General features: G+C 42.2%; 1 protein-coding gene across 2 annotated transcripts; it reads right to left on the reverse strand.

Moving 5' to 3' along the window:
• Positions 1 to 560: 560 nt before the first annotated feature.
• eif2ak4 (eukaryotic translation initiation factor 2 alpha kinase 4) lies at positions 561 to 24155 on the reverse strand. Of its 2 annotated transcripts, XM_040137177.1 has the most exons (39): positions 23791 to 24155; positions 23562 to 23677; positions 22175 to 22277; positions 20915 to 21088; positions 20255 to 20335; positions 20001 to 20152; positions 19800 to 19900; positions 19537 to 19694; positions 18888 to 19426; positions 17820 to 17935; positions 16903 to 17057; positions 16363 to 16805; positions 16198 to 16270; positions 16011 to 16100; positions 15808 to 15930; positions 15607 to 15711; positions 15324 to 15387; positions 15148 to 15227; positions 14868 to 14969; positions 14714 to 14764; positions 14375 to 14611; positions 13670 to 13745; positions 13212 to 13333; positions 12887 to 12936; positions 12075 to 12243; positions 11411 to 11527; positions 11205 to 11270; positions 10948 to 11118; positions 10724 to 10858; positions 10352 to 10459; positions 9823 to 9951; positions 7186 to 7272; positions 6846 to 6958; positions 6696 to 6754; positions 6091 to 6194; positions 5544 to 5612; positions 4573 to 4617; positions 3502 to 3617; positions 561 to 1038 (listed from the first exon to the last, which is right to left on the reverse strand). In XM_040137177.1, exons 1-39 carry the CDS (start codon positions 23917 to 23919, stop codon positions 981 to 983), a joined length of 4986 nt encoding a protein of 1661 aa, XP_039993111.1. In that variant the 5' UTR covers positions 23920 to 24155; the 3' UTR covers positions 561 to 980. The 2 variants fall into 2 exon arrangements, with proteins under 2 accessions (XP_039993111.1, XP_039993112.1); XM_040137178.1 differs by lacking the exons at positions 561 to 1038; positions 3502 to 3617; positions 4573 to 4617; ... (3 more) ...; positions 6846 to 6958; positions 7186 to 7272 and adding an exon at positions 10048 to 10114 and having other exon boundaries at positions 9839 to 9951.
• Positions 24156 to 25925: the final 1770 nt, after the last annotated feature.

Consider the following 25925-nt stretch of genomic DNA (forward strand, 5'->3'; position numbering starts at 1 on the left):
TGTCATCCAACATGGTGTCTGTTAGTGGTTTTTACTTCACTCGCAGAGTTGCAGACTCATGCACATCTGGTCCTGGACTTCTGCTCCAAATGGGAATTTGTCTTCTCTTAGTTCCTTTAAATCTGATTGTTTTCTCTTGCTTACCGTGGTTGTTCTCTTATCTCAATAGCACAAGAAGATGTATTTAATGTTGTTAGGTTGTTTCTGAGGGGTTCCTCTGAGACGTGAGTGCTAGGTAAGAGCAAGTAGACCACTCATCTATCAAATGGTCTAATAAAACACCGGAAAACACAAAGACATGCAGGCCAGACCTGGAAACCTGGATAATCCTCAGTGCAGTCTGCACTGTTGTTTTGACTTGTCCGTGAAAGCTTGCTCATAAACTTCAAGGTGAGGAAGCATCTCCGGAAGGATCAATAAAGCAAACAGTAAGGTCAGTTTCCCAGACCTTGAAAATGTAAAATACTACATAAAGCTTTTAGACTATCGCACACACACACACACTTAAAACACACACACACTTAAAAACACACAATAAACAACACAGAATGTGGGGAAAAAAGTGATTTATTCCAATTATCCATCATGTTGCTATTTAGAAATGTAAAACCGTTGAATTCATCACACATAATCTTCAGTAAAAAGCCCTTTCTTTTTCAAATCCAACCGTTGTATTAAGGCAAAGTCCATTAAACCTCTTGATTACTTTTGTCTTAAGGAGACAACAAAACACTGGAAACTTTTAGGAAAGTTATGGAGCTTGGGTGGAATAGCTCAGTTACTATTCAACTTGGTTAAAAAAAAAAAAACAAAACAAAAAAAAACCTGTCTTTGGGGCTTTCGCTTTCCAAATGGAAAAGGTATGAATCAGTCAGTCTTCAAGCAGATTCTGTAGGTCCAAGGTAAAAAATGGGCTGTGGGGGTCTACTGAGCCTTTGTCAAAGCGGAATGTCTCCCAGTCCAGTAGAACAACTTGGTTTTCATAGAAGGATCTTGTAGTAGTCATCCCTGTAGCTGTACAAGACCACTACAGCCACCCTGCAGAAAGACAACATCTGTCATTTAAATAATTAAAAAAAACATTATGGAGGACTTCCAAATGGAACATCTCAAAATGATATTCAGCTGGGATGTTTTCCAAGATCTTTGATTCCTCTTGGTTAGGAGGTCAGCCCTGTTGGATTAGGATTCAACCCTGCCAAGAGCCCATGTCCAAGGCAAGAAAGTCCTCAAACTCAGTGTAGGAATGAACACTACCTAAATACTTGAAATGTAAAATCACTATTATTAAAAATATTATTTTTTTAAAGTCAAAATTACTCCATTTATTTTCCATTATCACTTATTGTCCAGTTTTTGGCCAGGCAAGTGGAATGGCTCAAGGGATGGTGATGTCTGCCAATTGGTCAGTCAGCCACTTTGGTCCAGACTGAAATATCTCAACGACAATTAGGTGGATTGTCATTAAATTTACATTAAATTGTAATCACTTTGTGGCTTCCTTAACGGTTCATCTGGCAGCATCAAAAGGTCAAAATATCAATTTGTCCAATACTTTGGTTTATGACCAAATACCTGCAAACTAATGATATTCATCAGTGTCAGCTGTACTTTGTGTTTAGTACTAATTATCAAATGTTAGCATGCTAACATACTAAGATGGTGAACGTGGTAATTATACCTACCAAACATCAGGATGTTAGCATTATCAATGTGAGTCCTGTTAACATGCTGAATATTAGCATTTTGCTAAAAGCAGTGCTGTCCCTAATGCCGTGTTCATGTCACATTGGAATTGTCATAATTGAGTTTCTGACTTGGAAACAGCATTCGCATCCAAGTCGTAATTATAGCTGGGAAACTGGGATTTTTCAGAAAGCTCTGATATATCCAACTTGGCACACACAAAAAACCCCAAATATGGATGCCTCACATTAGCAAAAGCAAAAACCCAAACTGAAAAGATAAGGTGTTCTATAATCAGAACACAGTATTTTAATCCTTACACAACCAAATCTTTAACCATACAACCATCTTGATAACGTGAACCTTCAGAAGTTGTTGACATGGGAATCTTTCCCATTTCTACCATCCATTCCATTTGATGTGAACATGGCATAAGTAAATGTTAGCATTACTGTAGACTCTGGAGGTGGTGACCTTACAGGCAGCAGTTTATGGTGCTGCTGTCAGGTTGTACATGCAGGTCTTGTCCACTGTAGTTTTGGCTGAATGGAAGGTTCACTGACGACAAAGCCCCTGGGATAAGTTTAGGTTATGGTCTTGCTGTAGCCAACTGAATGCCTACATTTGACGAAAACAACTAAACAAACATATGCTACAAATGCTGAATATATTCATTGTTGCCTCCATGATGGCCATTTATCAGTAAAGTGCAGCACGCACGCACGCACGCACACAGATGGGAAGCCAGAAAGAGAGGCTCTGATTTTTTTGGTCACCATCTCATTCATGAAAGAGAAAATCCGTTGAATCCTTCACAGGTTTGCTCTCAATGGGCATTCAACACTGAGGATTTAGGCTGGGATTTAGAAAAAAACATTCAACCGCTTCATCCACAACCACAGTACTGGAAGACGTTACCCCCCCCACAATCTCAGTGTCAATCAACTGGGGTGTTAAGACAGAAACATCAGGAGTCCAAACAAAGAAAATCGTTCTTAAGATTTCACCTCAGGAAATGGGATCAGCTGAGGATTTAATGTTCTGCAAGGCAGTAGTTATCCGTCTAACAGCTCTCTTTGAAGGACTGACTGTCACTGTTCCACCTGGAGTGTGTGGGCTTGGTTGAAGCATTGGAATGGCAGCTGCCCGTAAAAGAAAGTGCCTCTTTTGCCTTTTTCGAAGTGGTCTCTAATGTATTCCACTGTTTGCCTCAGGTTTCATTTTAATAAAAATAACCTTTCAGTAGTGGAAGGAAACCTGTGGGAGTGAGCACAGAGGCGAGGCTGTGGGTCTCTGGCTCATCTTCCACGAGCGCTCCTGCTGAGACAAGACGTCAATAGCTATTTGTTCAGAATATGTCTGTACAGTATCAAGTTCCTGTTGTTTCTTTACTTTTGAGGGTAAAAACTTGAATGTAAAACCTCTGACAATAAAGACGAGGCTGAGCATGTGAAAAGAGAGATTTAAAAAAAAAAAGGTTTTCAGTGTTTTGTTTGCAATTTTCTTGTCTGCATTCCATAATTTCCTCATTTTTAATTCTTTGACTTGTCCAAGATTCATTTAGTTATTCTTACATATTAAAATAATTTCTTTCATTCATCAAAATCCTTCAGGGTAAAGAAGCGAGTAGCGCATCAGGCTGTGCTATGACAGTTGAATTAATAATATACTGCTGTATCACCACAGCAAACATTAAACACTGACAGACTTCTTTACCAATGCTAATGCTAATGCTAATGCTAAGGAGGACTGGTAAGATACATAGCTAAATGTGCAAGAATTTCTTTGCATATAAAGTCACACGTGCCAACACACCTTTTCGTAATTTTGTAATGGTGGATCTCATCACAGATGGACTTTAGGTAACGCTGCTTTGGGAGACGAGACAGCAGAGTCTTCACGCTGCTGTTGAACTGCTCCTCACTCTCAAACTGGAAAATAAGGAGAGAGGGCAGAGACTAAAACAACAGAATGAGTAGGAGTGAAGGCTATGTGACGACGTGCTGCAAAAACATACACCAAACTCACTGACGATGAACAAAGCCCAGCGCAGTTCAGCTTTACTGTCAGAAATGTTGACTATCCAACAACATGCTTCATAAGCTGTCATTTTCTACGTTTGTTCGGACTTCAGAATTAAAAAGTCGACTGCATTTTGCAAGAAGGAATGGAGTTTTTCATCTGCAGCCTTTAGAGTATATTTTTGCATGTCAAGTGTACCAGAACAGTGATGCTACAAAGCTACATTGGGTTTATAGATTTCCTTGGTTCCTTGTGTGACTTGCCATATATGAAACAGGCCTTTCCGTCACTCCTGGCTATACACACTGTGTATTGTTATGCGTTTTATATGCTAAATGTGTTTTCTTATGTGCTGTGAGGAGCTAACTATATAGGCTGCCCAATCATTCATGGAGTGGAGGCTTTTGCTTCCACTCCAGCAGTGTTAAGTGCATTTTTCAGCTTTTTTCATGTTTCTAAGTACAATATAATTAAAGTCTTTTTTTCTTTTAACCTACATCGAAGGGAACCCAGTTTTTTTATGAGTGCAGTCTTGGTCAGGAGTTTGGAATGTGAATATTAACACCTCTAAAGTGTGTCTTTTGTTAACCGTTTTCCGCGTCTGTCGCATAAGTGGGCCTTGTTAAAGGAGTGTGAGTGAGACCCTCTAACAGGTTTCCCTGGCTGTCGAAAAAGGCCGGGGTGTTCCCTCACCGCACTCCTCAGACAGGAATGTAAGGAAGGAGACGGGATCCCCTCTTCCTGTCTCAAATTCTGACCTCTATTGGCCGTTCTTTCCACTTCCCCCCTCCCTCCCACCCTTCATTATGATGCAGCCTTTTATTGACTCCGCAATGTTCTCGATGAATCCAGCGGGGCACCAACCTCCAGAGACAGGAAGTTGATCAGCGTTTCCTTCTGCAGGTCCACCTGTGGGATAAAACAAAAACAAGCAGGGTTACACGAAAACACAATGGAGTCTTATCTCAAGCTGCAACAATTCCACAAACTGTACAGAACACAACATATTACACATTTTGATAGGAAATGGCCATTCTATAGTCGAATACTGCAGTCATGATCAAACTAAATATCAATCCTGGCACCCGCTGCCAAACAGGTTGTGTAATTCTTTCAACATAAGATAATCCAGGCCACTCCAGCATCAGAAAATTACTTGTAATTCCACTTTCATAATGCTCTCACCAGGCCTGAAAGCACTCCATGTCCCTTTTCCTGGAAGGGAACAATGGTGTCCTGGATTTGTCATTGGAAACTGAATACTGTTGTGGTCCAGTCTGACTGATGGACAGGCATGCTGCTGACATGCACCAACGAAGAGTTACAGGCCTCTGTGACTGCCTGCCGGAATCAAGGCGATTATGCCTGTTAGGTTTCCATAACCCGTATTTACCGTTGCGTCACTGATGCAATCCAGACCCCAGCAGGGATGACAAATGTTTTTGGAATATGCAGCAATATGGTAAATAAGACAAGCAGAGATGATTTACTTTGAGAATATCTGGCCATAAATATAGAGCACAACCACAAATAAACTCAATATGGCAGCCATTTATATCCCCCGAAATGACACACTGGCTGCTGTCTTTATACTGTTCATTGTTATGTAGTGACTGGAATGGATTCTCAGCCATCTTACCTCCAGCAGGGGATTTTAGTGCAAGTCAAATAACTATAAAAGGACTGCTCCCAGTGATGTTTACTGTTCTAGCTATCAAAAACTCTTTCCTCGCTCTGTGATTTCACACATGGATTCAATAGATAAAGTGGGAGAGCAAAAAAAAAGGGGAGCCGGGATTGGGAGGGATAAAGGGGTAAACAAACAAATCACTTACCGCCAGAACCTCAATGTCATTGCTCTTGTTCTGCAAATTGCTACCGAGATTCTGTAATCTGGTTTGAATCTGAAAAAGAGAGAAACAAACGATTCGAAGAAAGTAAGAATTGTTCCCATGATCAAAATAACACGGCAGGAAAAAAAAATCATCTTCACATGCAGTCATTTTCTAAGCAAACAACAGGCGCTATATTCTTAATGACGAATGCGCCAATGTTTAAGACAGACACGCAGGGACACACAAAGAAGAAGAGAAGATGGTCACAGTGAGACCACTAATATGCAGAGAGAATGCAAATACTATATATCCTGCATCACAGCTTTCCCTTAGTGGTCTTCAATTAAGTAGTAAAACCGCTCTTCATATCCACAATAAACACTAAAGTACTTGAGTTTAAAGTCAGTTTTTACTTTAGAGACCTATTACACCAGCAAAAATAACTGAAACTGAGAGAAACATGTGTGTGTGTGTGTGTGTGTGTGTGTGTGTGTGTGTGTGTGTGTGTGTGTGTGTGTGTGTGTATGCATGCGCACGCATCACAAACCTGAGTCTCATAGCGTCGTCTAGAACTGGAGGAGACCTTTTCCGGGCTGATGACGTTCACATTCATGTTCACGGTGCCACTGCTCCCATGCTGCTCCGAAGAGCCTGGAGCCCAGAAGAAAACGGACCATTTCCACATTTTATCCAATTATAAGGCTTTTTACATTTCCAGTCTCTAACAGTTAATCACACCTCGAAGCCACAACGACAATGAAAACTGCCCTTGTTCAACTATTGTTCACTTTAATTAGAAAAGTTTGTTGGCTCCTGGTTTGTTTGTGCCAGAAATGGTGTGAAATTTAACACTTGAGCTTATCCTCCTATTTGTTCACCACTCGGGGTAACGAATCGGTTAAATGCCACAAGTGTAAATGCAACACTTGAATCCGTCATACTTTACAGATAGCACATTCAGTACAGAATTCTGACTCACAATTTAACACTTCAGCTACATGCAGCACTTTGGTGGAGTCAAAGCCCAACTGTACGAAAACAGAGGTGTGACTGTCTCCATGCTGCAGTAAGGCTTTAAAGTTACAAATATACAGCATATAGGAGCTGACTGTAAAGAGTAAGCTGGTAATCCGACGGGGCTGGATACAGTACCTGTGGTGTTGAGCAGTGAGGCTTTGGGGTTCTGAAGAGACATGCTTTCAGAGATTTCTCTGCAGGAGCACAAGGACAACATTTATAAGAACAACCCCTTTACGTTGTTCATAGACATCTGAGGGGCACATTAAACCGAAATTTCTTTACCTGATGTTTCTCTCCTCAAAGAATTTGGTCCGACATTTCTGAATGATGTGGTCCACCAAGTCCGACTCAGGAATCCGTTTCTCGGACTGTCTGTCCTTCTCAAAGGATTTTACCTGAGGACAGAAAATGACTTTAACATATGCTTCTGTACACAACAATCCCATAATTCCCTCTTATGAGACTGTCTAACAGAAAGGCTTTTTTCTTTAGTGAAGAGGGCTGTTTATTTCTTGTAAAACCTAGTTTGTTGCTGCCAAGTGTAGGCAAATTAGATTTAAGATGTGAAAGAATTCCTAGATAGGACTGAACTATACTTTGCTGCATTGAAATGCTGGTTTACCTTCACATAGTTTCCCTCCTTGTCAGACACCAGGGCCATGCAGGTGATGCCGGCCAGCCTGCAGTGCTCCAACAATGTCTCCTGAGACTAAACACACAAAAGAAAGGCTAAATTACTCACATACACTTTGAGTGGTGGTTTAAAGGTGTCCAATATAGTCACAACAGACTACACGCATTCACTGCTAGAAGTCGAGTAGAGTACTCCAAACTGCTGAAAGCTTGCAGCCCTCATACAAGTTTTACAGAGTTCTTCTTCCATTAATGACTAAAAGAATTACAGGTCAAGCTTAAAAACATTTCAAGCATTACAAGCTACAGGAGTTTTATAGTTGCCCATTTCAAATTGTGACTGATTTGGCTCCTGAAAGACTAAGAAAAAAAAGTGCACTGTTGAGATACCACTAGTCTAAAGCATGAAAGTTGGGAAAATCTCTTAAAGGTGAGAGCCCATTCTGGGAGAACACTGGTCTGGTCCCCCAAAAATTCTTCTATCGCAGCAGTCATTCAGCTTAAGTAGAGTTTGGCTTGGATCGAAAAGAGTGCGCACTGAGCTGCGATTCACGAACAAAACCGGTGTTTATTCAGGTAATGCATTCAACCATGACAGTGTGAATGTATGTATATGTTTGTGTCAGCCCAATTTATTCTCATTAACTTCACTTTAGCTAAACGAGCTTACGGTGGTGCAGAACAAACCTTGCTCTGTACCACAAGTGCGTGTTCGTCTGTGTGTTTGTCGCACTTTGCCACACCATAATTTAAGCCTTAAAACCTCCTCTTTTTCTTACAACTTTCTCATTGACAGAACAAATTAAATCAAAGGGAAGTCACTGCCCGGAGGCTAATGGGCAGCTCTGGGCTGTGCGCCTTAGCTGACCGCATGTGGAAGGGGTTTGCCAAATTTGGCTAATAAAAGCTAAAAGAGTGGAACCGTCTCCTGAGGTAGAATTAAAGCTGTAGATTCACTCTTTTAAGAGGCCAGCATGTGAAAGGTGTTAACAAAAAGTCTAGCGAGGAGGTCCAAACAAGGCGTTCTCACCATCTCGCCACTGGTCAAGGCACCAGCCTGCATGCAAAAAAAAAAAAAAAAAAAGACACAAACACTCCTGAAAATTTGGAACTTAAAGCTTCTGTTTTCAGCCAAACCCAACCTTTCCTAATTGTGTTTAAGGACTCAGGGGAAAAGAAGGCCACCAATCACATTTGTCCTGGGCCAGAACAAAAGACAATGAAGACCATTAAAGCAAACACTTAGCCACTGCAGAAGTAGAAAACTAAAACAACGAGAGGTTATAAAGAGTAAAGGAGGAAAAAACAAGGAGTCTTAAAATGTGGGCACAGGGCTATGCCAGGGAGGGCGTTTTACAAACACACACTCACTCACGCACTCACTCACACACTAACGTACACACACACACACACACACACACACACACACACACACACACACACACACACACACACAAACAGGGCTGACATCAGTTTGTCACATAAACATGAAGAATGTGACGGAGGAATGACATCTAGAGTTTTGGACTAGAGGATAAATAACTTCCCTCTGCAGGGAGCGATCTCAGCTTGTATGAACAAAAGTTCAAATAACTTTAATATTGGAAGCTTGTCTAACAGATGATGATGTGTTGTCCCAATGTGGCCAGTAAACCTCGGTCAAACCCAACTGCAGCTCTTTGTCTAGGATGTTCACTATTACTGATACCGACATGATGAGTCTGGTGCTGGCAGAGAGGGGCTTTTTCCTCAACAGCGGAAGCCGGGTGTTGCCCCCTGTAGGTGGGATGAGGTTACTACAGGACAGAGTAACCCACTCAGGAAATCACCCATTTTACACAATGGCCTATTCCCGTCATCTATTCAAGGATCTACAAACTCACAAACATGATTGAGTTTAAACATGCAACAAACATGAGGGATCAATAGTGGATGAAGAGAAACTCAATGAAATCCTTCAGCTTGAACTACTACATGTATAGTGCTGCCATACCTACATCCTCTTTGCAGATTTTGTTCCTTGCACAGATCCGGAAGCAACAGAAAGGGAGTGACTTACTAAGAGATGGACTCTGCTTCCGTTAGCTGAGATATATTTAGGCTTGGGCCGTAATGGCTCTTACTAAACTAGATTTTAAGTAGTTGTTATGCATTTCTACTGCGATATTGCATATATACATATTGACTGTCTGCACTTTTTGATCTTTTCAATTATGCTTTCTCCACCACAAACGCAGCTCCATCTTTTGGACAATCGGTGACAAGCCAAAAAATATTTAAAAAAAAAACAAAACAAAGATTACAAGCCTTTATGGCTAATGGTTTCACACTATTCCACTGATCTAAAGGTGGTGTTCACGTACTAAGAGATGATGTGATACACCAGCACCAGATACACCAGCAAAGAAAAAGACTGCTAGCAAGTGAAAACAGCTGCAAACAGTACAGGTTTCAACACTTTTTAAAGACCTGAAGGATATACACAGTGCATTTTGGTGAATAACACAGAATGTAAACATAATTTTGTTAGCAAGAAAACTCCACAGAGCACCTTTAAATCAAAACTGGCTTGATTTAGGTTCCAAACTGAAACATTTCAGACAGGACTACCAGACAGGTCACTAACCTGTGAGACATCGTAGGCGATGTCTGCAGAGACGCCGGTGCTCCACAGCTTCTGGACAACGTTGATGGCTTTGGACATTGAAGAATGCCCCACTGGGACCACGAGGACATCGCAGGAGCTCACTGATGGCTGATGTAGAGAAAAAACAGAGAAGGTAAAAAACAGTCAAATACTGAAAGATGTAATGAATTGTAGTAAAATTACATGTTTGTTATAAATGAGTACTTTCAGTGGTCGTCTCTGTCTTCAAACTATATGCAGTTTTCTGGGCACATCATTTCACAATCGGATTCTGAAATATAGAACACGATGCTCTTCCAAAAATAATTCCAGGGCGTCAAGAGTCAGAGTGATCATAGTTATTAACATGTTACTAAAAGTGGCTGTGCGGCAGCCGACTGCTGTCATAAGGCATCATTAAATATGAAATTCTGTCTGCTGCTCCTTCATTACGATAATAAGAAATGTCAGAGTGTGTGTGTGTGTGCGTGTGTGTGTGTGTGTGTGTGTGTGTCTCTCTCTGTCTCACTGGCTCCTCCATGATGGCCATAGCAGCACAGACTTTGTCCAAGGCCACACTGGCCCCGACTGCAGAGGGGACTGGCACTGTGGAAGCTGGCCCTCGAAACTCCAGGATCTAGCAGCAGAGAGAACGAAGCACATAAAGATACCAGGGAGACTGCACCACCAACACTGCATCATATGGAAATAATGTTATACAGACAGACAAGCTATATCTGAGGTGGGCAAAAATATGGCTCACATACAGAACAGTATGTGTGGAAGGAAACGTTTTACCCACATTTTTACAATAATAGCTGCAGATTTTTGTCATGACTTCAAGTCAGCTTATTTGATAATTTTAACATGTGGAATGTGGATGAAAGACTGTAAAACCTACCAAGTGGTCGTAGCGTCCTCCAGCAGCCACTATATCAGGAACAGTTCGCTTGCGTTTCCTGATGAAAGCCACAAACTGGAAGATGACACCAGAGTGGTGCTGCACCTTGTACACTAAGCCTAAGTTGACCACAACCTAGAGAGGGGATACATCTACGTTAAAAGGACAGAAAATGAACACATTAGCTCTTCTTTTAACCTTCATTTCCTCAGGCTTTAAATCACCTGCAGTTTAACTCCCAGTCTGCGCAGAAGCACTGTGAGCTCCTCCAGGTCCTTGAGGCCCTGCTTGGCCAGCTGGGTGACGGCAGTCTTCTGTTTGGTGAGTGATGTCAACAACGGCGCCAGGTCCTGCAGATTCCCCTTCTGTTCTATGTACTTGTACAGTGTCTGCAACTGGACGCAAAAGGGGAGGATGGATCTCGATGTTTATGAGCAAGTACAAGTGTGTTGATTGGTTCATACACCCGTTGGACACTTACGCTGTTGGTTGACAGTGAAAAGTTGCAGAACTTTGCCTCCACCTCACGTTTGGTAAGCTTTTCACTCTGAAGTAAATACACAAACAAAGGCCACAGAAATGTTATACTACCATACGTGGGAAAAACACTGCTGTATATGTTCAGGATATCAACAACAGACACGTAATGTGCATAACATCTGCGATGCACGTGTGACCTGCACTGACCATGGCGTCACACAGTATGTTGGAGGCCTGGCTCAGTCTGTCCTCAGGGACTCCGCTGTGGAGCAGGATGGCCTTCAACAAGCTGGTGTGGTTCAGGTAAATGTTATAGTTCCTTTCCTGCGGTCACAAAACACACGCAAACACACCTTCAACCCTCTCAGCTGCAATTACTGTCAAAACCAAGAATTTTACTGTACAATGAGCGCCTCAGTGAATAATGACCGTTGTGTCCGGCTGCCCTCTCATTCTATCTGACTCACGTATTCTTAAAAGCTTTCTCACAGAGAGCTCGGTAGTGAGGGATGAACTAGAGGCCAGACCTAAGGTTGACGGGGTTCATGTGGACAGGAAATGGATTGTACTGGGAGGGAGGGAAGGAAGTGGACAGAGCTGCACATAACAGATTTACTAGGTAAATAATAAATACAGTGTAAATCTATCAGGCTTACACATACTTTGGTATGTTAGGAATGTGAGTGGGAAGTAAAAAGGGAAATAACAACAGCAGAACGGATTGGGATGATGGCACTGTAGGAAAAAGAACAATGATTCATCCAGCCCATCCACACACTGTTCTGGGAATGTGAATCAAGATGAGGCAGTGCAAGCACAAACTGTCAGCTCACTGGATCATTTCAAAATACAGTCCGTTCATGTGTGTAACCTGAAGTGCAGGGAATTCCTGGACTATTTCAGAGATGGTGTAAATGGTCTCGGCATCAGGGAGCAAGCTGTTGGTGACGGGTGTGATGATATCAAAGGCACACTCCAGAAGCTCCCTCGGGTGTGCACGATCCAGCTTCCTGGGCCGGAACACACGTTCAATGCTATACCTAGAGCAAGATGAAGAGAAACACAGACACATTGTGTTTATTCTCAATATGAATGAAATGTGTCTCAACATATACAGAAAATTGATCACTTTTTTTAGATATTTTAGGTCAGATTTTAATATGTACTTGATTCAAAACATGCTCAGACAAGTGTGGTGAATGTACTTGACACTGTTTTGTTCAAGGTAGTCAAAGAGGCACTCAGGTGATGCCCTACTTAATCTGACCGACACAGGGCACCAGCCCTACTGGTGATGAAGCTAAAGATAAAATGAGTTAAACTGTCCAACATTAATACAATGAAGAAACCCTAAAGCTCTAGGTTTTATCACAAAGACATCACCTACTTCATGATTGCAACCGATTATATTAAAAGATCTTTTAAGTAAAAAGAAAAGAAAGAAACAAACAATAGAGCAGTGAATTTAGGCACAGCTGTACAGTTTTCCTAGTTTATACTTTAAAACAGACAGTGGCATTTATAAGTTACCAATAAATAAGTCAAATATAAATGAACTTGTTTGCAGAAGACTTTGTAAGGCCATTTTGAAAAGAGCTATTGCCGTACAAATGATCATTATTCCCACTAATGGATAAATAAAGCATGGCTTGAATAAATATGTTTTAAATCACAAAACTTTACCTTTTCAGATGAGTAATATTATTGCGGGCGACGAGTCTTGCAAACGCCATCTAAGGTGAAAAGAGATTTGAGACATTGGGTGTGCTTGTAAACTGACAGTGAAGTCAGTACATGCCAGGCTGTAATCAATCACAGTGTGGAAACTGCCATTTAGTCCTCAGGGTTTCCTGAGGTAGCAGGATCTTAAGGCGGCTGCTGATTGCTGCCTCACACTATGTCTGTTTGCATTTGCTGATGCAAATAGTCGGATAATTAGAGCTTGTGTGCAAGCGCGGATATGCACACCTGTGTGTGTGTCATGTGTGTTTGCGTGTGTTGGGCTCACGCGAAGGTCATAGGGCAGTGTGACCAGCATTCCACTGTGGTCCATGAAGCAGGCCAGCTCGCTGCCATCATACAACTTCCTGTTCCTCGGGAGGAGCAGTGGTGTCTGGAGACGCACCGCACCTGAGGACAAGCACGATGTATCACTGCAACATCTGCATAAGATAACATGACTAAAAGAACTGATGCATGTGAACAGATACAAAGTGAGATTAGAAAAAAAAGTACAGCTGGACATCATCAGCAGCGTGCACAAAAATAACACTCACACCTGCACGGAATCTACGCTGCAGAACAATGCACTTATTGTTTAGCTGCTGCTCACTGGAGCAGATGCTGGGGTCCTTAAAACGGGCTTACAGCGGGTCAGGAGTCCAACTGGTTTGCAGTGTAGGGTCAACAAAGGCTGATGTTCGCACGCACACACACACACACACTTAACAAGCATAGTGTACTCACCATGCTTCTTGAAGATCCTGGTGATTGTTTCATACACATGCTGCTGCAATTTGGCACTGTTGAAGCTGAAGTTGCCCTGGAGGGGAGACCAAACAAACAGACTCTGTTAGGGATCAGGAGACATTGATTAAGCACTAACAGGCCTTCTGCTGGTCTGTCATACACAGACCAGATGAGGGAAGTAGCATAGATGGGGTTGGTGCAGCCATTCATATGTCTACAGTGACATCTAAAGGCAGCGATGGGAAATAGTTGGATGTAATTTTCTCAGATTGGTACCCAAACCATGTTAGAGCTGCGATTATTGAGTGTGGGTTTGCTTTTTAACTATAATTAACAGTGAAGTCTCCTGTTCTGTTGGTTCCAACCCACAAACTCAAATAAACTCAATAATTGAGGATATTGCTGTGATGCACTCTTACCTGTGTCTCTAAGGTCAGTGGCCCATTAAATAAATTCTATCTTTACCAAATTCGAGTGGAACCCAACATTTTCAATGGCTCCTGGTTTTGTGTAAAATATGTCTAATGTTCTTCCTAACAAGAAAACTAACACCAGATATCAAGCCGAAACGACTTTTTAATAACAAATAAACCACACATGGTTTATATAAATAATGTCTAGCACAAAACTGGTGCAGTATGTCCACATATAAAAAACAAAGTCCACTATCAAGAGCGTGGTCAACTCAAGCAACAGCCATACCTTATGTAGGTCTATGTCGTAGGTGTAATCTATGACCGGTGAGGTGTTCTGAGCGAACAGCTGGCCCACCATGGTGCGGTAGGCCTTTCCATTGATGTTGGCCATGGTGTGCTGCAGCACCTCATGCAGCTCTGACTCCTCCATTTGGGGCGGAGGCAGCAGTTCACTCTTGAGCAGCTCCTGGGTGGTGGGCCGCAGAGCTGGGTCGTGGTTCAGCAGCCACTGGATCACCTTCCTCTGTGAGACGCAAAGACGGCACGGAGAAGTATTCTACTGTTAGACTGTAATTTCAGGGAGGGAAAAATATTCATATCAACTGCAGGCTACGGCCATCCTCACCTGTGTTCCTTGCTCAAATGCAGTAAAGTCCTCGGGGAAGATGATGGGCTCCTGCAAATGAGAAGAGATGAGTTGAGGTGAGTAAGAAACAATTTTTAAAGCCATACACATCTTAAATTACTTTCCCGGATTATTTCTCTGAATATGGACGTACCACACGTAGCTTGCTCAGGACAGAGATGCGCTCGGCCCCGGTGGTCATCGGCCGGTAGCACATCTCAAAGAGGATGATTCCGAGGCTAAACAGGTCAACTTTCTGAGGACAGAACAATAAAAAAAGAAGCATTCAAAAACTCAACGTGGTGTCAACTAACAAGGACAAACCAAAGCCACATAGCGGCAACTGCACAAGGTTCAATTATACTGTATTTGGCCAGATAACTTTGTGGTTATGAACTGAAGCAGAGAGGAAAATCAACATTTTAATTCCTTACTTGGTTGTAGGTGGCTTTAGTATTTCCTTGAACCTCTGGACTGACGTAGAGGGCAGTTCCAACCATGCCTGTCATGTTACCTGGAGAATGTGATGCAAAGGCAACACAAAGTGTTGAAACATTCATATCAGGCACTTCAGTTATCAAAGGTCAGTGATATGTGAATATGTTCAAACCTGTAGGGTCCGGTTTGGACATCACTGCAGAGCCACTCTCCTCTACTTCAAATTTACCTGCAGCCTGAGAGACATAAACTGTTTCTCCACAGGTTCAAAACATCTTAATCACTGGCTTTATACATCTTTATATAGCTGCAAAAGCTACAGTTTGGATAAATACTGAGTAAAGCAATGATACAGAGCTACACAGGTTCAATACTTCACAGAAAGTTCTTCAAATTAACTCCACACCGCAAGCAGTAGTTAGCCTGTCAGCAGGGTGAAGCTGTTGACTGCCTACCACATTAGCAGGATGGTCTGTAGCCAGGCCAAAGTCTCCAATCTTCACATGGTCCTGTGAGTCAAGGAAGATGTTGACCGGCTTCAAGTCCCTGTGAATCATCCCCTTGTGGAGAAGAAAACGAAAAGGGATGTGCTTGGTCATGGGTCATGAAAACCTTGCTTCTTTTTTGTTAATGTTTATGTTACTGATATACTGCACCTGCTCATGGATGTAAGCAAGGCCGTCCAGTATTTCCCTGAACAGTCTCCATAGCCGATTCTGGTCCTGATGCAGGCTGTGGTCTATTGTGTCTCTTAAAGTGCTCTTTTCACAGTATTCCATCTGTCAGGAACAGAAAACATGTGTTACATGTGGGGCAGAAACCTCTAGTGGTAAAATTGGAGCATGGAGGTGAAGCTTACTTGTATGTACAAGTAATGTGCTATGAGGAGAGGTCGATCTGAGTCTGTGCTCTCCGTTGTGTCAGTCACTGGCCTTTTGCTTGGCTCAAACTGAGGGAAGACACATCTACGTTTTTCACACTGTGTAAGATGCAGACACTAACAAAGACAAACAATAGAATAAATACTGAAGGGTCAGTATTCAAACCTGTGACATCTCGTCTGTGCTTTCATCGCCATTGTCAAAAATGATGTCACTCCTCGAGTCACTATCTGACGGCCTAAACGCAAAAGAAAAAAAAAAGATCCAAAAATGTATCAATAGTTTGAGCAGGAGTAAGTCTCGCCACTGGGGAAGAAAAAGAAAACTTACAAAAAAGAGGCACAAAACACATCTTCTTCATCATCATCATCGTCGTCGTCCTCATCGTCACTGGACTGGTGTCCACTACACTTGGCACTGGAGGACCTCTCGATGGAGGTGGACCACTCCACAGAGCTCGACAGGGCCGGAGGCGGCGCGATGTCCTCCACATTGTCAGGGAGGCCAAGTTCGTTGAGGCGCTGCGGAGGATCCCTGCCCAGAGGGGGCTTGTTGGCTGTGCTCTGAGGCTCGGAGCTGTCGGTGTTGCTCAGCACCCCTGTGGAGGGCATCTCATGCCGCTCGATCCACGCGTTGTAGTAACGGACAATATTCTCATGGTTGAGGCGCGAGAGCAGCGTCACCTCGCCTTTGATCCGTCTGAACTGCTTACTGGCTGGGTTGACCTGGATGCGCTTCACAGCGTAGTAACAACCATCTAGTTTGTTCTGGACCTGGTGGTGCAAGACAGGGAAAGAGTAGTGGACACTAAGAAAACATAGTCAGCTGTCTTGCCAGTGTAATGCTAGTGTAGGAAGTAAAGGTAGGTACCTTAATTACAGCACCAAAGGCTCCTTTTCCCAGAAGCTGCAGCTCCTCAAACTCATTGAAGTAGCGTGAAAACTGCCTCTCCACCCCGGAGCTGAATGGAGCATTGAGGATGTGACTCCGCGGGATGACCGATGACGCAAAGTCCTCAGCGAGGTCTGAGATGACAAGGAAAACAAAAACAAGTTGGACAAACTATTAAATTTGTCTCTTTAGAGTTTGGACTTTTAACCTACAAATCCCCTCAGATCTCTCTCATTTATTTATTTTCTGAGTGTTTTCACTATGACTTGTGCCACAGTATGATATCATAGATATCAGCTCTACTGATTGACCAGAAAAATGGAAACACCTGTAAAATTTAATGTGATAATGTACAATGAACCTGCAATAAATATTAAAATACTAAAACTTAATCAATTAATCTGTTATATGCCCGACAGGAAATTCACTGACAAACAATTTTGATAATCCAACAAAAATGCCACATGTCCTCTTATTTTCAGCTTCTCAATAGTGAGGATTTGCTGCAGTTATCTGTTTTAAATCACTGTACACTGCATACCTTTAAATTTTGCTATTGTTTGGGCCAAATGAGATATCAGACGTCCACCAATGCATATTTTTCACCGTTCACTGTGTATTTTAAAAACTAAATGGTTAATCAAAAAAATTGAAACGGATTAAAGAATAATAAAAACAATTAATTAGCTGCAGCTCTAGTAAAAACTACTTCAATTAAATTTTTAATTTTTGTACAAAACCTGTGCTTTACTTGTTTGTTAACAAGTCTAGGTCATGTGGAATCCCTTAAGGTGGGTTATACTTGGTGGTTTTTGTTGCACTGGACTTCTTCTCAAAAGGTTTTTCTACTATTTTGTCCACCTCATTTAAATATTGTACAGGGAGGTGTGTATCACCTTCTGGGCTGGAATCCTGGTACCGTGGCAGGTTTTTAGGTGACGGGGGCTTGAGGAAGGAGTGGTCCAACAGCTGCTGGGTTGTCCAGCGTTCAGCATCAATCAGGCAGACACACCTATAGCACAGAGACACATGCAGTATAACGGACAGTTCCACTGTACAGTGAGCTCCGGCATTGATCTGGAAAAATCCAGTCTGATGTACTAATCCACATTGTGCTTGCGGTCTGCTCACAACACAAAGCAGACATATTGTATCAAAAGTACGGAGACGGTGGCATAATCTAAATGAACCCAGCAAGTTAGTTTGAAGCCTCTATTGCGATGAATTCCATGTATAAAACAACTTAGTCTGAAAACCATTTTTAAACAGCCATTAATGTTGGCAGACAGACAGTCTATAAAACACTATGACCTGAAGGAGCAGTCTTTCTGCATGTTTAGCCTATTTACAACTAATCAGAAATCAAACAAATCAAATCAAATTACTGCTAACCACTTTCCAAGGCATGGTGCTCAGCAGAGTGTTCTGAATGTGTTTTTCCTCCCTTCCAGTTTCCATCCATTTCTGTGCGGCATGAAAATCATCTCATAGAGACATGAAACTTGCTTGAGTTTTATTCGATTAACCAATTAGTCAAACTAAAATTGGTCTTACACGGTGGTTCATTGAATAATTTTGTTAGTCAGAAGAAACAAGACATTTGCTGATGTCACCTTGGGCTCTAGCATATTTTGACGGGCATTTTTCACTGTTTCAGATGTTGTCTAGACTTGAGAAAATAACTGACTGATCAATCGATAATGAAAATAATCATTAGTTGCAGCCCTATGAAATTATGTTGAGACTTTTTAAATAAAAAAAAAGGACATTTGCATTTCACCCCCAATGATAAAATGACTCTGGAGATGATTACCTAGAAGAAGAACAAAACTGAAATCTAAAACATTAAGCTTTGGAAATTGGTTGGCACTAATGTAAAGTATCAGTACATGATTTACAGTAATTGGGGCTAAAACTCTGGTATAGTCGTTTAAGACGCTGGCAATGTGTCCATCCATACATACTTGTGTAGGAAGTCCTGGAAGTCAGCAGGCAGGCTAGCTGGCACGGTGACTGGATACTCCTTCACTTCCTTCCCCTGACTCAGAGCGAGCAGCATCAGCCCGAGGTTCCACACGTCCCCTTTTTTGCCCGTTTTCGTCGGCATCGCTGTATCCTCTGAGAAGCGCACGTGGGCTTGCTCGAAAATGTCTTCTTTGCAGATGTCAGCAAATCTCTTCGATAAGCTGTAATCAGTCAATCGAACGTTGCCCTCGGAGTCCAACAGCACGCTGGAGGCCCCCAGCAGCTTGTGGACTACAGAGTTGGAGTGAAGGTAGTCGAGAGCGGCCAGCAGCTGGGCCGTGTAATGGCAGAGTTTATCTAAAGGGACCGGAGTGTGGCTGACCAGACTTTGGTTCAAGTTGATACCGGAAACGTGCTCCACCAGCAGGTTAACCACGAGGCAGTCCTCCTTCTCAGTAGAGCTCAGTGCCATGTAGTGCACCAAGTTTGGGTGATCCAGCCTCAGGAGGGAGTTGAACTCATTTTCTGCCGCGTGGATCTACACAGGAATTCAAATGGAAGTAGCAATTTGTAATAGTTTTAAGCAGGTTTAGTGGATATGGCTTTCAGACGAATTAGGCCTGACTTTACTCCGTCTACTCTACTTGCCTGCTTCTTACAGGACTCAATCTTTCCTTTTTCCTGGCTGGTGAAGAACTTGCCCATTGTTTTGTTCCAGCACAGCGACCACTCGTAGATCACTGCAAAGTCTCCTGAGTTTGCCTCAAATCCATTATAAACATTACGGCCGAGCCTCTTGCTTCCACCTGTCACAAACATGAACACAGACACAAATATACCAAACAGCTTACTAAGGACAATATTAAGCTGCTTTGCATCATACTAGCTGCATTGTCTCAGACAGCTCTCACCTAAACTCTTCCCTCTGTGGACAACAAGTTCTCCAAAAGTGCTGCTGTTGAAGTGAAGAAGCTCCTGTGAGCGATGGTTGTCTTCATTAACCGTGTCGCGTCTGGTAAAACAGATGCAACTCTAAGCGTTATTACAATATTTCTTAAACATGCGAAGCATTTTACTCTACTGGGAAAGTGCTCAGTTAGCTTGCTGTATACCTGTGGCGTGTGTTCGAGGTAGTCCGACGGCGGTTACCGACTCCTTTCTTAGCTTCGGTCAGCTCAGGAGGAGCTCCGCCTGGACTGGGTGGGCTCTTCCCTAACTGGGAAGAGTTAGCAGGGACTGGCTGCTCCATAGTCTCGAGTCGCTCCTGTGAATATTAACGCCACAGAAAAAGGAACATTACAACAACAAGTTTGCGAGCTTTACTGCTTTTCTGTTGAGATCAGTAAAAATTTTGTGGCTCAGGCACCTGTTTGGCTATTTCCTTTCTTCTCTTCTCCTCTCGCTTCTCCTCCTCTCTTCTTTGGATTACAGCCATGATCTCTTTTTCCTAAAAGGGTGAAAAATACCTCAGTCAACATCCCATTCAATCAGAACTTCTGGCAGGTGTTGGGGGTTCAGTCATTTCAGGAGATACAAACAAGGTGCATGATGTGTCATGTCATCAGTATTTACAAGACAGACAAGTTAAAAAAAAAAAAGAAAAATATTCTATCATTTTCCAAACTCAGAGTTTCTAAAGTAAAAGCAATACAATTCAAAGTGGCACCGATGTTAATCTTATGACAGTTTTTTTTGCAAATAAATTATTATAAAGTGTGCAGCAAAAGTACATTACTCTGCTTTTTTGTGTGTGGTTAGACGAATAAAACTAAATACTAGATTTTCTGGTGATTTGGCTATATATAAATTCATTATTCATTGATTAGCTGATGTATCCTGCTTATTCAAAGTGTTAATGGTTTGGTTTAAGTTACACAGAAAAGATAAGATAACCTTTATTGCTCCTGCAGGAGTAAATTCAAGATCCTTTGTGAATGGGATTGACAAATCATCTAGAAATAAAATTAGCGCTCATTCCCTGATAAAACTAATCCAGCATGAACAGCTTTCTGTATCCTTTCCCCACCATCTCCTCCTCCTGTTTGCGCTGCTCGTCTATCCGCAGCTGCTCCTCCAGGGCTCGTTCCTCCTGCTGCCTCCGCTGGTTCTTCAGCATCTCCTCGTGGAAGGAGCGTGATGGAGGCTTGTTGTGCTCACTCAGGAAGCCCTGGATATGGTCCGCTAGTTCGTAAATCATCACCTAGATGGACAGGTGCAGAAGTTCATCGTAGGCTGTGTGTACGCAGCTAGGTATGTAAGTATTTGGAAAGTGTCACAATTTTCGTAATTGTGCCTTTTTACACCACCGCAATGGATTTGAAATGAAGCCATCAAGAAGTGATTGAAGTGTAAACTTTCAGCGTTAATTCAAGTTGTTTAACAAAAATATCATTTTAACTGTTTAAAAATCACAGCCATTTGTATACAAAATACTTCATTTTCAGAGGCTCGAAAGTAACTGGACAAACCAACATTATTTTAAATATAGGGATTATTTTTAATATTTGGATGAAAATCTTTTGCAGTCAATGGCTGCCTGAAGTCTGAAATCCACGGACATCACCATATGCCTAGTTTCCTCCCTGGAGATGCTTTGCCAGGCCTTTGCTGCAGCCACCTTCAGTTGCTGCTTGTTTGAGGATCTTTGTGCCCTAAGTTTTGTCTACTGTAAGTGAACAGCATACTCAGTTGGGTTGAGGTCAGGTGACTGACTTGGCCATTGAAGAATATTCCATTTCTTTGCCTTGAGAGGCTCTTGGGTTGCTTTTGCAGTATGTTTTGGGTCATTATCCATCTGGACCACGAAACACCGTCCTATCAGTTTCGCAGCATTTGGCTGAATCTGAGTAGAGAGTACAGCCCTTTACACTTCAGAATTCATCCTGCTACTTCTATCAGCAGTCACATCGTCAATAAACACCAGTGACCCAGTTGCATTGGCAGCCATACACAATTATACATTATATATGATCATGTATAAAAATGGCTGCGATTCCTAAACAGTTAATGCAACATTTTGTTAAAGCCCTTGAATTAAAGCGGAAAGTCTACACCTCAGTCACATCTTGATGGCTTTGTTTCAAATCCATCATGGTGGTGTATAGAGGCAAAATTATGAAAATTGTGTTACTGTCACTTGTATATTTAACTGTACTGTATGCGTTTGTTTGTGTGCTCATTTGTGTGTGTCTGTCGGTGTTTGTGTGTGTGTGTGTGTGTGTGTGTGTGTGTGTGTGTGTGTGTGTGTGTGTGCGTGCCTGCGTGCGAGCACTCAGCACGTCCTCACCTCCCCGCATCGCACCGCTGCCAGCTTGGTGAGTTCACTCTGAAGGTTCTGGAGGTTGTCGTTTGAGAGGCCTTTGGCATTCTTCAGCTCCAGCTCTGGAGGCCTGTTGGTGCCCCAAGGTATTATGCTACCAAGACTAAATGATCACGAGTCAACACTGAGATGACATTTAGAGCTCCACACTTGGTCTTTGTACTGACTGCCTCTAGATTACCAACAGGCACATGGGGCACTGGCCCTGGAACATTAAACAACACAGTTTTGTAGAGAAATATGCAGCATATTTCTCATTTCTTTCCTATCCATGTGAGCCCTTCCGGATAAAAGCAAAAGTAGTTGTTTTCTGGTTATAGGTAGAATAAAATATAAGTAATTGAAAAACGTCAATATTCATTTAGTTGTGACAGAGCTTTCGTTGACTCTTGCCCTGTGTACTTCAAGCCATATTATACATAATGTGTTCACTATATATATAATCTTATTAGATGGATATTAGATCCAAAATTTGGGTAACAATTTCCTCACATCTGACTGAACTATCTGATCAAAGAAAATGTAAACAGGCGTTTGGTATTTGACAGCTGTTGATTATCGGTGCTGCAGGTTCAACACCCAGCACTCTTAAGACACCTTACTGCCTGTATTAATTATCAATTAAGAATTTTTTTCTTTGCTTTATCTACTTCTTCCTTTTTCATGGGTTTACCGGTATTAAATTAGGTTGGATTTATAGATTTGTAAGAAATTCCTCTTAAAAACTGTTTCACATAAAAGACAGAAAATAAGGGTCTATGGCTAAACCAAAAAGGTTGCCAGAAGTATTTTCGCCCTCCAAAAATCCTGCAATGTCACCTAATAAAATCCCACACTCAGATAAATATCTCATGCATTTTGTGGCTTTTCTGTTGTTTTCTGAATTTCCACAGAGGTCAAATAAGTCGCCACATTCTTGAGATTGGGATTTTCTGAGGCACCTCATCTTATGAACAAAGACCTTGCCAAGAAAAATGTTAAGGTTTACAATGAACTGAAGTTTGGAGTTGTTTAGTGAGCATTAGATGTAGGCATCCCCAACACCGAGTTTCTCTGACAAGCAGTTTTCCAAATCTTTCCAAAATCTGTATTTTCCAAAAAGAAGTATTTGGACAGCTAATGAATAGTGCTCTGTCGGCACAGTCTCCACGTTACAAATGCTACATTCTTGTCTGACGTGAGGACTTGGAGATTTCGGAGACAGCTTCAGTACAGTGAAAGATTAATAGTGAAAGAGAGACTTATTTCAGTTCACTTTTTAGAGGTGCTGGTCATGAGCATGGATGCCTCGCAGTGCAGTGGCAATAATGGCCATAGAGAATGCATGGAAAAAGGTCAGGGGGTCAGTACTCACACGTCTGGGTATGTGGGAGGACATTTGACCTGCAAGTCCACATTCACGTAGCACTCCTGCCCATTGTTCAGCCCGTTGGGGCGCAGGCAGAGGTGCATCTCTGGGGGTCTTTTAACCTGAAAGTAAGAGTCAACGAATCCTCACTTCAGTTTATTGCCGGAAATCGTGGCACTAGTCAACTTTTGCCCACCATCAGCTCAACACAGGCAACGCTAACATCCCTAGCTACCTTCCACGGGTCCTTGTTCCGCAGATCCTGGAAGTCATCTCCGAAGATAGAGGTGAGGGCTTCTAGTTCATTTTCCTGCTGGACCGCGTAGTCGTCTGTCCCAGCTGCTGGGGAGTGCTGACCGCTCATTCTTCTGCCTCAGCTACATGGCAGTGCCCCCCTGTCCTGTCACGCTCACACGGCCGTCAGACAGAAGCAGGAAGAGCGTCCGCTCGGCGCGCCGCTCCTCCTTTCCGTGTCTACACAAACCCGAACTTTAGCAGACAAGACACCTCGCCGTCACTCGCCACTCAGCAGTCGCGACCATAACACTGTCGCGAACGGCGCATGGCTGCTGCAAGCGGGGCTGTGTCGCAGGTGAAACGTCACCACGTTGCTCGCATTCTCGGAAGCGGCCTCTAGGGGGCGGGCATTGTGCCAAACCGGTGCTGAGAGAAGCACTTGTTAGCCTCAGGTCAGATCCTTTACCTCCAGCTGAGACAGAACTACCGGACTGTAGAAATACTCCAAAAACCCCTGCATTAAAAAATGTTCTACAAGTAGAAGTATGTACGTATTACTGGCAAAGTGTACCTCAAATATCATAAGTAAAAACACCCTAAATCCTAGTAATTATACTGTAACGTACTGTATGTAGTGGAGTAAAAAGTACAATATACCCATCTAAACTGTAGTGAAGTAGAAGTATAAAGTAGCATCAAATGGAAATGCTCAAGTGAAGTACAAGTATCTCAAAATTGTACTTTTGTACTGTACTTAAGTAAATGTACTTAGTTACTCTCCACCTCTGAAAACAATTTTATAAATATGAGATGTGCAGGTTTGTTATAGACAAAACAGAATGGCTCCAAGGCCTCCAAAGGCAAAAGAAAAGAAACACTGATCCTGCATCAGTGAGAGGGTCAAAGGTCAAGATTGATGAATATTAGCACTACAGTTGTTGATGGATGTGTATGCTGACTAAATGTATTCCAGTGATGAAAATCCTGGCCACTATATTCCTGCATGAATGAACAATCAAAGGTAACACAAGTGTTTACTGTAAGGCTTAAAATGCAATGTGATGTTACGAGCGCTAGAGGATGGAGGCTACATAGCTGGAATTGTTGTAGCGCTTTGTGCAGGATGCATCATGAACAGGCCGTGCCATCTGACTTGTAAAGGCTACATGAAAATGTTCTCATAACTCTTTACAACTGCAAGTAACTTATTTAGTGCCTGAAAAATATATATTGTCCCTGTAGGAGCCAAATCAGGGTATGTTAGACCAAGCAGGTTTATCACTCGTCATTCTGCTTTGCTTTTGCTGTGTCATACGTTTCAGTGATATAGTATAACAATTTTTTTATAACAATTATGGGTTTAGAAATGGAAATTGTGTAATAAAAACCTTCAGCTATCTGAAAGGATACAGCAGCAATAATTTAACATTGTTCTTCCATAAAGTTGGGGGACTCGGAATAAAAAAAAAACGGATGGTTTGTTGGTCCAAGCAGAAGAGGCTAAGATAATTAACATTTAACCTTTAGCCCCCTAGTGTAGTTCAGGTTCTAAAAAAATGGATCCTACATTTCTCACAATGTAACCAATAGCATCGTTTCTCCCAATATTAAATGTGACGGCTTTCAAACCCACATTTCCACTTTGCAATCATACTTTCTGTTATAAATTTATAGTCTCCATGTCTAAATCCATATAATCCTGATTACATCATCAGGTGTATCTTGTCCGATTTGACAAAGATGACAGAGACACAGACGACACTTTTCAGTGGCATCTTTAGCTACGAAGCTTCAGAGAGAACGCTGTCTCTCACTGTTGCTTGGTAGAAAAGCGTGAACATGAATCACACCTCCCCCTTTTCATGTATCAAAACAGCATTAATCCAATCTATTAAAAGTATTCTTTGCCAAGCAAATAACTATGAGATACTTAAACTGCATCCAGCTTCTATCTGTGGAGATAGAGAGGAAATGTAGCTATAAATAGGAGGCACTAGTATCTGGTGTGGCAGTGTGGAGTTGAAGAATACTCTCACATACCTTCAGCTATGATATAACCTCACATATTATACACTGCTCTTCTACATTTGAGTCATTCTTCCTTACTATAAATAGGAGGCACTGGTATCTGGT

This window comes from Xiphias gladius, chromosome 10, assembly GCF_016859285.1.
Source record: "Xiphias gladius isolate SHS-SW01 ecotype Sanya breed wild chromosome 10, ASM1685928v1, whole genome shotgun sequence".
NCBI lineage: Eukaryota > Metazoa > Chordata > Actinopteri > Istiophoriformes > Xiphiidae > Xiphias > Xiphias gladius.

What these genes read in the sequence shown, in the direction of transcription:
- eif2ak4 (XM_040137177.1), bottom strand. Translation starts at nt 23,919, where the DNA reads ATGAGCGGTCAGCACTCCCCAGCAGCTGGGACAGACGACTACGCGGTC. An exon ending in CACTGCCCTATGACCTTCGC is followed by an intron (nt 12,937 to 13,211) that starts GTGAGCCCAACA and finishes TTTTCACCTTAG; the next exon opens with ATGGCGTTTGCAAGACTCGT. An exon ending in TTTGAGGAGAGAAACATCAG is followed by an intron (nt 6,755 to 6,845) that starts GTAAAGAAATTT and finishes GTGCTCCTGCAG; the next exon opens with AGAAATCTCTGAAAGCATGT.